Raw genomic sequence first — 15757 nt, forward strand, 5'->3', positions numbered from 1 at the left:
CAACAATCATTACAGAGTAATAAAAATATAATTTTCATAATATTAAGTTTTAAAATAAAAAACTTCAACAAAAAATAAACCATATCTATGGCTTATGAATACAGGACATTCAAATCTCACACTACCAAATCTTATCAAAGGCAAGTCACTATCAATTAGTAAGAAACACCACTATTTTATTGTACCACTAAGAAAGAAAAACACTGTTAATTAAACAATGCTGTACCATCAATTTCAAATTACTTCCTGATTTTGGAGATATTAAACATAAAAGAATATGAGTCAATAAAATGTAGTACATCTTGGAATAGTAAGACAACCAGAAGTAGTAAACATGTATTTATTTTGGATGTAACAGATAAAATAGGAAAGTGATGAGAAAAAAACGGATAAAAGTTACTTAGGGATAAAAGTTAAGTATGACTGAAAATCACAAGTTTTAAACATTACTCAAAGTATTTTTATTTCCAAGGAAGGGGAACAGGATTTTTTAATTGCAGTAGCTTCCTTTTACCAAAAGGAACCTTTCTGTAGCTCAAATACATGTAAACATAAAATGTTCCATTTTCTTTTCAAGTCAGACAACAGTATACGATTCCAAATAATCTTAAAATTCTTGCAAATTTGTCATGTGATATATTTTGTTTCAGTGACAAATTATGTTTCAGAGGTTTTTTTTGTTTGTTTGTTTGTTTTGGTTTGTTTTGTTTCAGTTTTTTAAAGAAACCTCTCATGCATTCCCTATCTGGTGATTTGGATTTCTTTTGCAATACTGCTAATTAAAGCTATCTTAACAAACTGCCCAAATCAATGTGGACTGGAGTATCTTCCAAAATAAAAAAAATGAGAAGCTGTTTGTAATAACAGCTTTTCAATACACACAAACAACTACCACTATCCACTGAGATTATCTCAGCATTGTAGAAATAAAGGGACACACTAGGTTACTCCAATTAGCTTCCATACAGGGAAAAAAACCAAGATGATACAGAGCTGATACTGCCCAGCTCTGGAGCCAGAATAATTATGTATGAAACCTGGTCCTACTCTTTATTAGTCTGATCACAATCAAGTTCATTTATTCATTTAAACATTTATTAAACACCTACTATGGTAGACACTAAAAAACCAAAAACCTGACCTGAACTTCCTTCAAGGACCACATTATGTGGGGGGAAAGAGAGGGAAGAAAAGGGGCGCCTTGATGGCTCAGGGGGTTAAGCCTCTGCCTTCAGCTCAAGTCATGATCTCAGGGTCCTGGGATCGAGCCCCACATTGGGCTTTCTGCTCAGTTGGGAGCCTGCTTCCCCTTCTCTCTCTGCCTGCCTCTCTGCCTACTTGTGATCTCTCTCTCTGTCAAACAAATAAATTAAATCTTTGAAAAAAAAAAGAGAAAGAGAAGGAAGAAAATAATTAAAGAGGCTATGACAGGAACAAAGGAAAACAGAGGAAAATGGAGGGAGTAGTCACCACATCATCATAGCATTAATATCTAATTACTATAGAGTGAAATTACTTGTTATTTTATTTCCGACATTTGTTCTACTTAACCCTGAGTCACAACTTTTTTTCCTTAATCTAATGATGCAAAAGAGGATCTTAAGGCAATCTGAAGTGACAGTTTTTTACCTCCACACAAAAAAGTATAAAAATAAATTCACAACAGTAAGAGCTGCTCTTACATAGAATTTAAAAAAAAAAAAAAAAAAAGGTTCCTACTTGGTAGACTTCCTTTTGTTATCAACTATTCCTTTTTTTTTTTTTTAAGATTTACTTTTATGTTTTTTTTATGTAATCTCTACATCCAACATTGGGCTCAAACCCATATTGAGATCAAGAGTTGTATGAGCCAGCCAGACCCCTCTATTCCCTTTATTCTTAAGAGTTTGTTACTGAGGGACACCTGGAAGCAGGGAGCCTGCTTCCTCCCCTCTCTCTCTCTCTCTGCCTGCCTCTCTGCCTACTTGTGATCGCTGTTTGTCAAATAAATAAATAAAATATTTTTTAAAAAGTCTATTACTGGGGCACCTGGGTGGCTCAGTGGGTTGGGCCGCTGCCTTCGGCTCAGGTCATGATCTCAGAGTCCTGGGATCGAGTCCCGCATCGGGCTCTCTGCTCAGCGGAGAGCCTGCTTCCCTCTCTCTCTCTCTGCCTGCCTCTCCATCTACTTGTGATTTCTCTCTGTCAAATAAATAAATAAAATCCTTAAAAAAAAAAAAAAAAAGTTAAAAAAAAAAGTCTATTACTGAATGGTCTCAAGGACAACACTATCATAATAACAATAAACAAAGGTATCTTTACATACTAAAAATGTCAAATTCTGATACAAAAAAAATTATCACATACCAAAATATGGAGAGATCTGATGTTTCCACCAACATTTCCACCAAGGAATCTACCATCTTTGTATGAAAAATTATTGTATTCATCATCTTTCCAAGTTCTCTGTGATCTGCAAGGCCAAGTGAAGCCTTAGAAACACTAGTATATGCCTGTGAAAGTAAAAAACAAAAGCAGTTTAAGCAGAGACCAATGACTTTAGCTTTGACATTCTACAGGGAAAAAAAAAACACATTATCAAAAATTTTTTGATTTTTATTTTGATGTTGTATCAGTAACATCACCTTTTTAAAGCTGTCAATAGTGACTCAAACTTGAAATTCCTATCAAAAAATTCTTTAAATAAATAGAAATACTACTGCCAATAAAGTAAAATCTAATATATGGGTCATTCATCTAGAACCCCAAAGGAACAGAAGTTATAATGTCAAAAGTATAAAACAGTGCATTGTCAAGCTAGATCCACCGAAAGAAATTTTCAATCTAGTTTGAGAGAAAAAATACAGGTGATACACTCACATGAAAGTAAATATTGTACATGTTAATTCACTGAGGTTTTAGATTATAGTAATTAAAACATACTGTACTAATTGATGAATTCTAGAAAAGAAATGAAAATCGTAAAAATTAGTGTAGGTTGAGCAATGTGATAGAACTTAAACAAAACCATCACAATGGGTTTACAGGGAAATAAATTCTACTATAAGGGTACCAAATCAAGAGGATAAATCTGTCCACGGACAGTGGGCATTCCAGAAAGGCACAAAACAAGAAGAGAAAGAGTGTCTATAGAATAAATACTGTTCACTATGGCTACAATTAAAATGAAAAGAGGAGGAAAAAAATGGTGTAAGAAGAGATTCAACCAGATCATGTAGACCCCTGCAAAACACATTAAAGAATTTAAACCTTTTGGTGAACCAAAGGTTCTGTGCAGTGGTCAATTTGTGTTTTAGAAACATTATTCTATGTGGAGGAGGGAACTAGGGAAAGGTGGACAGAAAGGGAATAGGAGGCAGCCATGGCAATAATCCAGACAGGATTATGATGGTCTCTTCTACAATGGTGGTAGTTCAAAAGAGTTTCATCTGGGAAATCATTAGATAGGCGGGCAACAGAAGAATTATGAATGATGGCCAGGATTCTGGTGTTGTGAGATACTCCTTCATGGATCTCACGTGTGCCTACACATCTTCGATATGTAAGAATTCAACTACTCAGGCCATTTCTGAGAGTACTTGTACTTTGTACTTGCAGCTGCAAAACTTGAGGAAATGAGGCGGTATCTACCTCTGGATCAAAGAGCTAGTATGCTTACTACTGATACAACAGAGGGTTCATCAAATTCAGTGTTCCTTAGCTGCAACAGAAACCTACTGCATACATAGCATTCATCTAGGTCATGGAAGCTAGAGAAAAAAAAAATGATACATATATGTTGATGCTCATGCTGCTTTCTGTGCAATGAATAAAATCCTTTGTCCTTGATGCAGGGGCCCCATGTCTTCTGCCAATTTCTATCAAACAGTAGAGACTAAATAATTATTTCCTTGTATAAAAATTATTTCCTTGTATAAAAATTATTTCCATGTATAAAAATTATTTCCTTGTATAAAAATCAAATCTCAGCCCCTACAATGGCAAGGGGCTACAACATGGATGGTGACAAAATGACAAAATTAATTTAAAAGACTCATTTGAAGTATTTAACAACAATGAAAGAGAAAACAGGTCATCTAAAAAAAAAAGGTTTAAATAAAAGTAAGGTAAGAACAACCTAAGTAAACTTAATGACAGAAGGGAAGAAGATAAATGAAAGTAACCAAAGATGATTAAGAGACTAGGGAATACATAAGGGAACGAGATGCCTGAGGAAGCAGGAAAAAAAATGACAAAAAATACATGGACAAAGAATTCCTCAAAGACTAGAAAAAAGGAGAAAAATCAAAATGACCTAAGAAAGACCAATGACTTAAGGATTAAATTCGGACTCCAGTTGAAGGCAAAACGCAATTCTAAAATTCTCCAAAGGCTTACCCTTCTGGTCCTGCACTACTCAAGAATTACTGATATCTAGAGAACTGTGTACCTGTCTGGCCATGTGCTTATACTGAACTCTTATCCTTATATCTGATCACTGAGTCAGATCATTCATCACTCTTGTAAAGATTTGTTCCTTCTTGTAGTAATATTTAACACTAAAAAGTTTCTTTACTTGTCCTTTCCTCATTGTTTGCCCTTTTCCTGTGTAAGCTTATTTTCCTATTCAATTTCTACCCATCTTTCAATGGGCAAAATGATGCTTTCTCTATAAAATTATTAACAATTCCAACTTGAAAAAATCTTTCTTCCTTCTAAGAAAACTACAGTTAATTTATAATCATATTCTGCCAGCAGCATCTTCTAAGTTAATCTTTTAAATTTTCAACTGCTATTTAATTTTTCATTATCTTTAATGCCTGTCTCCACAACCAGATTTATAACATCCTTAAAAGAGGATCTGTACTCTTCTCCAGATTATATAATACTGCTCAATATTTTATTTCTGGAATCCTATGGCCTAGTCTGTAGGTGTGGAACTTTTCTTCATCACCTCTGCTAACGTTCTGGATTCTGGTTACTACCTCACAACTTGCATTTTTATCCTTTCCCTCAGACAAGACTTCTCTGGCTTACTTATATGCCCCACTATTTTCTTCCTTAGTATGCTTTAGCCCACTGTCACTAAAAATTAAGAGTTATGCAGTAGAAAGTGGCTATATGTCCCACTCATGATTATGAGCAATGTTATGGGTTAAATTGGGTCCACAAAAAATATGCTGAAGTCATAGTCCCCAGTTTCTCAGAATGTAACTGTATCTGGAAACAAGGTCTTTACAGAGGCAATCAAGTTAAAAATGAGGTCGTAAGAGTGGACCCTAATCCATTATCACTGGAATCCTTATAAAAAAGGAAAAATTTGGACACAGAGATATGCACAGAAGACTGTATAAAGAGAGACAGGGACAATGTGATTAGAGTGACCCATCTACCAGCCAAAACACATCAAAGTTTGCCAGCAAATTACCAGGAGCTAGAAAAAAGCCTGGAAAAGATTTTCCCTCATAGCCCTAAGAAAGAATCAACCCAGCTGACACATTGATTTAGGACTTCCAGCTTCCAGAATTATAAAATAATAAATTTCTGTTGTTTAAGCTACCAGCTTTGGTACTCTGTTAGGGCAACCCTAGCAAACTAATAAAAGCAAGAATACAACACACGAAAGAATCATACAGCAGGTGATATTATTATAATAATCTCATAAAAATTTAGAAAAACTTAGATATACCAGTTCTACACTCTTAATGCTACAGAAATGTTTTATATTCTGCCATATAACTAAACACAGATAAATTCTCAAGTGAATCCTTCAAATGAGTAAGTTAAAAATCCCGAAAGTATTTAATAAGGGCAAATTCAAAATGTACCTTAACTCTCTAAAATTTTCTAAACCCAAATGTTGGTTTAGGCACTCCCACAAACTGACAGCAGGAGACTTAAATAGTTCAAGCTTTTTAATGATGAGTGACTTTCCAAATTTTAAATGTGTACATCCTGTAGCACAGCAATTTCACTTTTATTTTCATTTTATATGCTCTTACTTCTATACTGTTTCACAGCTTTTGTTAAAATAAAATGTTAATATCTAAACTTTATTTTTTTTAAAGATTTTATTTATTTGACAGTGAGAGACAGCGAGAGAGGGAACACAAGCAGTGGGAGAGGAAGAAGGAGGATCCTTGCAGAGGAGGGAGCCCGATGCGGGAGGCTTGATCCCAGGACCACCCAGGCACCCCAAACTTTATTTTTAAAGGGAAAAAAAAAACCCTATTATATATACACATTTAATATTTTGGCGTGGTGGTGTTTTAAGTGTTCCTCCCTGATTTCCCACTACCCAACTCTGCAAACTCAGGCAAGTTACTTAATACTAGTAGCCTCACTTATAAAATCATCTCCAAATGTATACAACCATAGAACAAAGAACAAGTGTGAGAAAAATTCCTTTGTATTTTGAGGTTGGAAGGAACCTAAGGGCAAAATTACCTCAGGTAATAGAAAGGTATGCTCTTTCTAGGAATCCTTCCTGAGACTGAGTTGATCTAAAAATCTCTTCCACCAACACATACTGGTTGATAAAAATCTCTTCCACCAACACATTTTACTTTTTAATTAAACAAATAAAAATTAATTTAAATTGCAGAACCATGGGTGTGTATATTACAATTCCATTTACTATTTGAACACCTAAACGGATATAAACCACTTATTAAAAGCATTTCTGAGGTATGAAAGTGGGAAAAGTACAAACTACTTTACCTCTGGGTATTCTGACATCTTATAATGAGAACATACTACTATTATTTTAAAATATACATATTTTAAAAATATTCAGTTACTGAAAAATTGCGCCACAGTTTTCACATAATTACTAGAAGAATTTACAGGGAATTAAATTTCATTATGAAATTTACAGTTATACGAAGATTTTAAGCTTGAATTTTAAAAGTCCTCTAAAATTGGGGCACCTGGGTGGCTCAGTGGGTTAAAGCCTCTGCCTTCGGCTCACGTCATGATCCCTGGGTCCTGGGATCGAGCCCAGCTTCGGGCTCTCTGCTTGGCAGGGAGCCTGCATCTCCTCTCTCTCTGCCTGCCTCTCTGCCTACTTGTGATCTCTGTCTCTGTCAAAGAAAAAAAAAAAAAAAACTAAAAATTAAAAAAAAAGTCCTCTAAAACTATTTATGTGTTATATATTAAATGAAAACTTTTAAAGTCTACTACCATTTATTTCTGCATTTCAGAAAAATGAAGCTTTTGGCACTATATCAGGGGACAGTAAACTACAGCCTGTGAGCTGGATGCTTGTTCTTGCTCCTTCATAAAGACATCTAGATAGATCTGGATAGCTAACAAGAACATGAAAAGGTGCTCAACATCACTGATCATCAGGAGAATGCAAATCAAAAGTACAATGAGATGTCACCTCACATCTATTAGAAAAGCTATTGACAAAAACACAAGGCAAAAATGTGAAGAAAAGGGAACCTTCATGCACTCCTGGTGGGAATGTAAATGGATGCAGCCACTACAGAAAACAGTATAGAGATGCCTCAAAAATTTAGAATTACCATATGATCCAGTAATTCCATTTCTAGGTATTTATCTGAAGGAAACAAAAACACTCACTCAAAAAGATATCTATAAACCCAAGTTCATATGCAGCACTATTTACAACAGCCAAGACATGGAAATAGCCTAAGTGGCAATCAATGGATAAACAGATGAAGAATTGGTGGTGTAAACACACACACACACACACACACACACACACACACGGGAATATTATTCCAACAAAAGAATGGGGTAATCCTGCCACCTGTGACAATATGGGTGGACCCGGAAGGCATTATACTAGGTGAAGAAAGTCAGACATAGTAAGTCAAAGACCAAATGAACTCATTTATATGTGGAATTTAAAAAAAAAAAAACACCAAATACTTAAAACTAAATGTACAATAGACAACGGACTGCTGGTTGCCAAAGGTGGGGAGCCAGAGTTGGGAAATATGGCTGAGGGTAACCAAAAGTTACAGACTCCCAGATATAAAATAAGTAAGTCCTGGAGATGTTATGTACAGTATGATGACTGTATCAGTAAAACTGTATTGCATATTTGAAAGTTGCTAAGAAAAGTAGATCTTAAAAGTTCTCAGAAGAAAAAAAATTCCTAATTATGTGTGGTGATAAATGTTAACTAGACTTATTATGATCATGTTGCAATATGAATGAATCATTATGTTGTAAACCTGAAACTAATATATTGTTATATGTTGATTATATCTTAATTAAGAAAACTGTTTCTTCTATGAGGTAAAAACTATAGTTAGTTAAACAAAACTAGTCTTTTCAACAGGTATACAACAATGAATATTTTTATTAGTATTTTCATGTTAGCTAAAATATCCATTACCCAAACGGAATGACAATGAAAATTAAGTTATTCTTACCTGTAATCTAAACCAATCTAATCTCATTCCTCTGAAATCAAATACTTCCCCATCTTCAACTACAATAGAAAAATATTACAAAGAAAATTAATGTTTCACAAATATACAATCAGTTTTAAAATTTAAGATCTAAGACAATTCCACTTATGGCCATATATACAAAAGAATTATAAGCAGAGTCTTAAAGCGGTATTTGCATACCATGTTCAAAGCAGCATTATTCACAACAGCCAAAAGGCAGAAGCAACCCAAATGTCCATCAATAGAGGAATAGATGAAAGAAATGTGGTACATTATTCAGCCTTTAAAACGAAAGAAACTCTGACACATGCTATAGTGGGGCTGAACCCTGAGGACATTATGCTAGTGAAATAACTCAGTGACAAAAAGGCAAATACTGCATGATCCCACTTATGAAGTACCTGGAGTAGTCAAACTCATAATGGTAGATGTCAGGGGCAAGAGGTTAACAGAAAGTGTTCTTTAATAGCTATGGCTAGAGATGGCTGCACTGCTATGTGAATATACTAAATACTATTAAACTGTACACTTAAAAAAACAAAAGTAACTGAATAGCTAAGAGTGAAGTCGTTCTCAAATCCTTTAATGATGTTGATATAAAGAGGGAGTTATGCTAAGAGAAGTGTAAAGTACAGACTTCTCTCCTAAACTATTTCTCAGTGTGCTTACATACCAATTTTGAAAAAAGCTAGAAGAGAGCTTGAGAAATCCTATAAACAGAAGCTATGGACAGCATGGTGAAACTCCTCAAAGTAACTCTTTGTACAACTTCACAATAACTTCACTACTTAAGTGTGACAAAGATTGATTAAACTAAAATGTATTTATTACTCAGAAATGTTCACGGTTTTAGAATCTTTTACTCAAAGATTACAACACTGAAACATCAAAGCAATTGGTGGAATGAAGTATTCAAATATTGAAGAGGCAGTCGAGTATACAACATTTGGGATTGATAGACCTGAACTTAAAATCCCTGCACTAGTAGGGACACTTAATAACTGTTAGAGCTTGGCAAAATCGAGTTAACTCTCAAACCTTGAGTTTTCAAATCTACCAAATACAACAGCTTTCTAAAACTGATATTTATTAAATAGGATAATATTTGAGTGCCTGGTACTTTTTAAAATATAATTTCCTCAGTGGTACCAACTACTGTCATAAGTGATGCTTAGACCACATATATACTTCATTATATTTTGGGGTTTTTTTTTTTTCCCACCTACTGAATAATAAGAAATTTCAAGCCATAATTCTCATTATTTTTATAAACATCATTATACACCTATTTTGGCAACTTTGCTTCAGAGAGAACAAAGCTAAGACAAAAGAAAACAGAGTAAATGTGTCCAAAATAAATGAGTCTAGAAAAATTTCCCCCTTAATAATCAAATCTGAAAATCTAATTAGGAGAAAATATGCTTTTATTTGGAAGACTTACCTTGTTTTACACTCAGGGAAGTCATAGTGTTTACAAAAGAGGACATGATAATCGATTCATCCTCAGGGCAAACAGAAAGATTCTGAAAAAAAAAAATAATAATAATAATGTTAGAAACATCTAACTGGGGAAATAATTCATAGGTCCATCAAGTGGCAGATGGATAAACAAGCTGGTATATCCATACTGTATTTTTCAGCTTTAAACAAGAATGAAATGATACATACATTAACATGGATGAATCTCAGAAACACTATGCTAATTGAAAGAAAACACAAACAACAGATTATATAGTATATGATTCCATTTATATGAGAAAAAATGTTTTTAAAGGCAAAGGTGACAAAAAGCAGATGAATAGCTGCCCGGGGTTTAGAGAAAGAATCAATTACGAAGGTACACAAGAAAACCTTTAAGTACTGGAAACTTTCCATGTCTTGACTGTAGTAGTAATAACATGGATGTACAGTTGTCAAAATTCAAATGGTATACTGAAAATAGATGACTTTTATTGTGTGTAAACTATACTTCAACAAAATAGGACCAAAATATCCCTCTCAAGTCAGCTAGAAAAATGAGTACCTTAAAAACTGCATCTGAAGTTGATGCTGAATAATACAATTTTTTTAAAAGTGAATGTTTAGCTCACAAATAGTATAATTTTCAAAACCTACACAGCCATGTGAATATACATAATTTCACTACACTGTTCACTTGAAAATGGTTAGCAAAGAAAATTGTATGTTATGTACATTTTACCTCAATAAAAAAATTTAACACCCATTACAATGAACTACATTAGCAGGTTTATCTTAGTTCTAAATTTAAATCCTAGTAAATGGTTAAAAACACCATGCATGTACTTTACAACAGAAGAGGGTATAAAAAGCTCAGACATTGGAGTTAGAGCCTGCACTCAAATACTGGCTCTATTACTCATGAACTCTATGATACTGAGCAAGTTATGTAAATTCTTTTTTCATCAACAAATGGTAACTACACCTAACCTCTGAGGATTGTTGCACAGACATCATAAAATACACTATCAATAAATCTGACAATTATTAATACCAGTATTACTGCTACTAATATTATAATTCCAGAAAAAAAAACATTAATTTCCCTAGTATTGTAAAATACAATTGATGCAAAAGACACCAAAAGAGATGGAATGACTTAAAAATTTTAATATTATGTAACATAAATCTACATTTATTAATTAATATCCAACCAGCCACAGCAAGTTCCAAAATGACATGAAATCAGGAGTCTGGTTTATTTTTTAAATTGTGATAGCACAAAAGCCTCTGGTTTATCCAGTAAGTAGTAACTATTTAAATAAAAGTATAGCAAAGTTGGGGTGCCTTGGTGGCTCAGTGGGTTAAAGCCTCTGTCTTTGGCTCAGGTCATGGTCTCAGGGTCCTGGGATGGAGCCCTGCATCAGGCTCTCTGCTCAGCAGGGAGCCAGCTTCCTCCTCATTCTCTGCCTGCCTCTCTGACTACTTGTAATCTCTATCAAATAAATAAATAAAATCTTTTTTAAAAAGTACAGCAAAATAATAACATTTTAGGGATAAAAATCAGTTCTTCTATTCCTGTTTTTAATAGACATTCTAGACAGAAAGCATCTAAGCTCCATCTAGTGGATAAAAGAAAAAATACACCAGTTCAGGATAGTAACCTATGAGGTGTATATATAATTCAAGGTAAACAATTACAGGAACAACTTTTTATTTTCTTACTTGCACCTTTTAAGTAGGTTTGAAAAAAAAAAAAATCAGGATATCAAGTATGGTTATTCTTCTGGGAAACCAGTAATTTTAGAATACAGAGAATTTGTGTTGTTCTTTACACTATGTGTTAGTAAACTAACACATAGTATAAAGACATCTTGATTTATAAAATGAAGCAAAAAAAACCCCATTTCCCTTACAGTTAGTTTATTTGGAATAAAGATAAAATAAATTTATATTAAAATGAAAAAGACTGAATAAAGAAATTACAGACACCAAAAAAAAAAAATTAAGACTAAAAATCAGATGAAAATCCAAATTAAAAATAAAATTAGAACATTTAATCAAATTAGGACATCTAGATGAATTTAAAAAAATAAAAAGATCTTCTAACATACTGTGCCAAAGGACTTATCTTCTATTTTTCCTCTAAAACTTAGTTAAATCTGATTTATTACTATCCTCTTTTGCAAGGTCCTCTTTAATTTGGTCACTGTATACCTCCACTGCCAAAATAAAGAAATATTCCCTGCATTGTGTTCACTCTGAACTTGGTACACATTTAAGCATAACACCTACTATACTCAACTACAACTAAGTGTTTTCTCCCCTCTAGATTATGATCCCCTTGACAAGACAGGACAATGACTTACTTACATTTGTAGCTCCACCACTTGGCACTAGATTGTAGTAAGCAAACAAAACAGTTACTAGAAAGAAGGGAAGCAAAGAACAATAGAGAGAAGAGCATGATATAGATTTACCTGCACAAGTTCATTGAGAACAACAGCATCAAAGCCAGAAAGGTACTGCACATAATACCTCTGCATTACAGGTCCGTATTTTCTTACATGTGCTCTAAGCTCTTCCATATAAAATATTAACTCAGCAATGTGCCTTTTTAAAAAATTCAAGAAAAGTATTTCAAAAAAGAAATTCATCATTATTAAGGAAAATATAAAATGCCTTTGGTATTACTACAAGAAGATTTTTTTCTTAGAAAAAGCACTGCTAAATATCATTTTATGTCAATTACTTTCTAAAGACATTTCCATGATGGAAAACAAAAAAAAAAAAAAAAAAAAAAACCAACAGCAAAACAACTATGACTAAAGAAGTTGATAAAGGAAAACCCAAAATGAAAATAAAACTAGGGTATCTCATAAACTACATCATTACCAAAAAATCACAAATGAAAGAGGATTAGAGGATTAGAAATAAGATTTTTCTGTATGCTCTTATTTCTCTGCTTCATTTATCTAAATCCTATTGAAAGACTGTGGACTAAAATGATAGACATTTCAAATCACACACTTGGTTGCAACTCTACTTCGGAAGGATTCTTTTTAAATTTTTGCATAGTAAGTCATCTTAAAAAATGAATTCCAAAGAAAATAGTACTGGTTATAGCAAGAAAACAGGAATTTATGACAACCTAGAGTACTAGAAAGGAAACATTAAAACCCTAATATTCAGCTAAAGTAGACTCCACATTCTAGTTCATATCATCTAATGATATATTACAAATATTCCTTTATTATGAAATATGAAAAGCCCTTAAAAAGGTCTTACAAAATAATTTAACCCCAAGTTCCCAAGTTCCACATCCCATACACCAAAATATTTAAAAAATAACTTTTTAAATGTTGCTAACTTACTTGTCTATAAAGTCATCTGCACTCTTCTTTGGCATGTTATCTGCATGACGAAGTAGCCAGATAATTTCATCACGGGCAAAGGATAATGCCATAAAAACAAAAAGTGCCTAATTAAAAAGAAATAAACAATGTTGCTTATTCTCATGCCAAGCTTCTAAGTAAAACCTACTCACAATCTTTCTCTAAGTGAAAAGTCACTGGCAAGAACTGATGAAATCAAGTTCAAAAGGCAAAAATGAAAATACAGAAGAAAACCTGGAGATATGTATCAAGAAAAGTACATATATAAGAAGTGAGAAAAATGGAGGAAGGTGTGATAGATGTATCAAGTAAACGAATTCATTCTCAGTTATATGTAAGTTTTAGTAAAAGTTCAAATTCTAGTACAATTTCCCATAGAGAGTATTTTTTAAATTTTAATATGGTACACATATAGTTAAGAAATTAGATCAAATTTTAATAAAACTTCACACAGAATTTTTCCTTTTAATATGGTGCACCTGTAGGTAGAACAAGAATTAAATCAGTTACCTTCGGACCTAGCAAGCCAGGTTGATCAGAGAGGACAGTAGCCAATTCTTTCAGTGCAGACCTTAAAAATTTACGTCTTTCTCTGTGCATTGAACCACTATAGGGAAAGACATCATTATAATTTATGTTTCCACTAAAATCATTATTGACAATTAAATAACTTATCACTTCAGGTCAATTTCCAAAGTTGTTTTAGGAAGAAGCCCCTACAAGTATCTTCTATGGTATGTCATTAAAGGACTTTCCAATCCTACCTTTATCTTTGCCTTTCTTATGCTGTTTTTATAACCATCTTTATTCTGTTATTCTCCACCTATCAAAATCCTACCCAAACTTTAAGACCAATCCTTCAAAAAGCATTTCCCACTATCCAGATTTCCATTTCTAAATAATTTCTCCAACTCTAATACCATTTAGCCTAGCACTTTAAGAACTGGACTGTGAAATCCTTTGTATACTATGTATACATTTCTGTCATCTCCACAAAAAAATCAATGAACACAAGTTAATAAATATCTGATAATCCATATCCAATTTATTAACTACATTCCTATTAAATATATAAGACTTACTAAAGAAGAGCTATATACAATAAAGATATTGGGATGAGATCTCTTGGCACTCTTCAAAAACAGAAAAGATGAGGAAAGGAAAAGATAATTATAAATATTTATTACTAGGTATTCTTTAAATGAAATACAAATTTTTAAAAAGAATTACTCTCACATAATAACATGGAAAAAAAAATCACAGAACGTTTTAAGTATTCCAACTTCTCACAGTATGAAAAATATACAGTCCCAATTTTAGGTTTTAAGATTTTGATAGGTACAAAAAATGGCACCACCGCCCCCCCCCCCCACACACACTATATATATATGCCAGAAAAACAACTGTAAGGGATAAAGAATACCAGAAATTTGGCCAGGACCCAGTAGAAGACACTGATTAAAATCCAACCTCTGCCTAGCAATCTTAGGTTTCACCTCTCCTAGTATTAGCCACTCATCTATAAAGCAGGGATGATGATACCTGCCTCAAAAAATACATCTTCCATAATGGCTGAAACACAACACTTTCACAATGTTAGGTTAATTCCAGTAACAAGCTCTTTTTTATCTGACAATAATAAAGTCATTCTATGCAATTTCCAAGAAAGGGGTCAATGTTATTTTGACTATTTTGCTACACAGAGTAGCTACAAGGTGCCTGTGGTATTATTTATACAGAGAGAAAAGGTCTATAAAGTCCTAAGCCTGGATTATGGGAATGAGAAATTCCTATGAAAAATTATTGCTTATTACTTATGGTTGCTTTATACAATAAATAAAGGGGGGGAACGTCTTACCTTTGAAAGAGTTTCATAAAAGATAGCTATAACACCATATATGTGCTTACAACAGTGTCTATCCAATGAAGAAGTGATAATCATTTGTATGTCAAGAAAGGAATTCTAACACACTCCAAGTATGTTATTTATACTAGAAAATAACTTTTTATAATATAAGCATTTCATTCAAGTGAAAAAATATGCATGAGGAAAATGATACAACACTGACAGCAATAAATAAAGATGGTTTAAATTCCCAACATCCATCCCATAGCTTAAACCTAAATTCTAAAACTTCTTGTGGTTTTATATTTTTATCAGTGGCGGTGATGCATTATCTTCTCTCTGGCTTATAGAAATACAGATGGCTCAAATAATAGGTAGGTAGGTAGGTAGGTACTTCTATGTAAGTTCAGTAGAGAAAATATTCTATACAAGTATACCATACATATCAATTAAGTTGAAATATCAAATTATTTATAATTCTTTCATGAGAAAATTTAGAGCTGTTCAAAGATCTTAAATATGCTAACTTTTAAGTTATTCTATATATTTACTAATATAAAATATTTATTACAATTCAGGAAAGGCATACTTTGAAAAGTAAATACTACTTAGGAGAGTGTGAAAATATGTCAATTTTCATGAAATAGTAC

General features: G+C 33.1%; 1 protein-coding gene across 5 annotated transcripts in view; it reads right to left on the bottom strand.

The window, feature by feature from the left end:
• Positions 1–15757, bottom strand: part of NCKAP1 (NCK associated protein 1) — a 100218-nt gene that overhangs the window by 36134 nt on the left and 48327 nt on the right. For all 5 annotated transcript variants that reach the window (XM_032356150.1, XM_032356149.1, XM_032356152.1 and 2 more), the window contains 6 exons: positions 13772–13868; positions 13241–13347; positions 12347–12479; positions 9850–9931; positions 8388–8446; positions 2347–2492 (listed from right to left, as the gene is read on the bottom strand). In XM_032356150.1, coding sequence (XP_032212041.1) covers positions 2347–2492; positions 8388–8446; positions 9850–9931; positions 12347–12479; positions 13241–13347; positions 13772–13868 — 624 coding nt within the window. The remainder of the gene's footprint in view (positions 1–2346; positions 2493–8387; positions 8447–9849; positions 9932–12346; positions 12480–13240; positions 13348–13771; positions 13869–15757) is intronic.

The sequence above is a fragment of the Mustela erminea genome, chromosome 8, assembly GCF_009829155.1.
Source record: "Mustela erminea isolate mMusErm1 chromosome 8, mMusErm1.Pri, whole genome shotgun sequence".
NCBI classification, from domain to species: domain Eukaryota; kingdom Metazoa; phylum Chordata; class Mammalia; order Carnivora; family Mustelidae; genus Mustela; species Mustela erminea.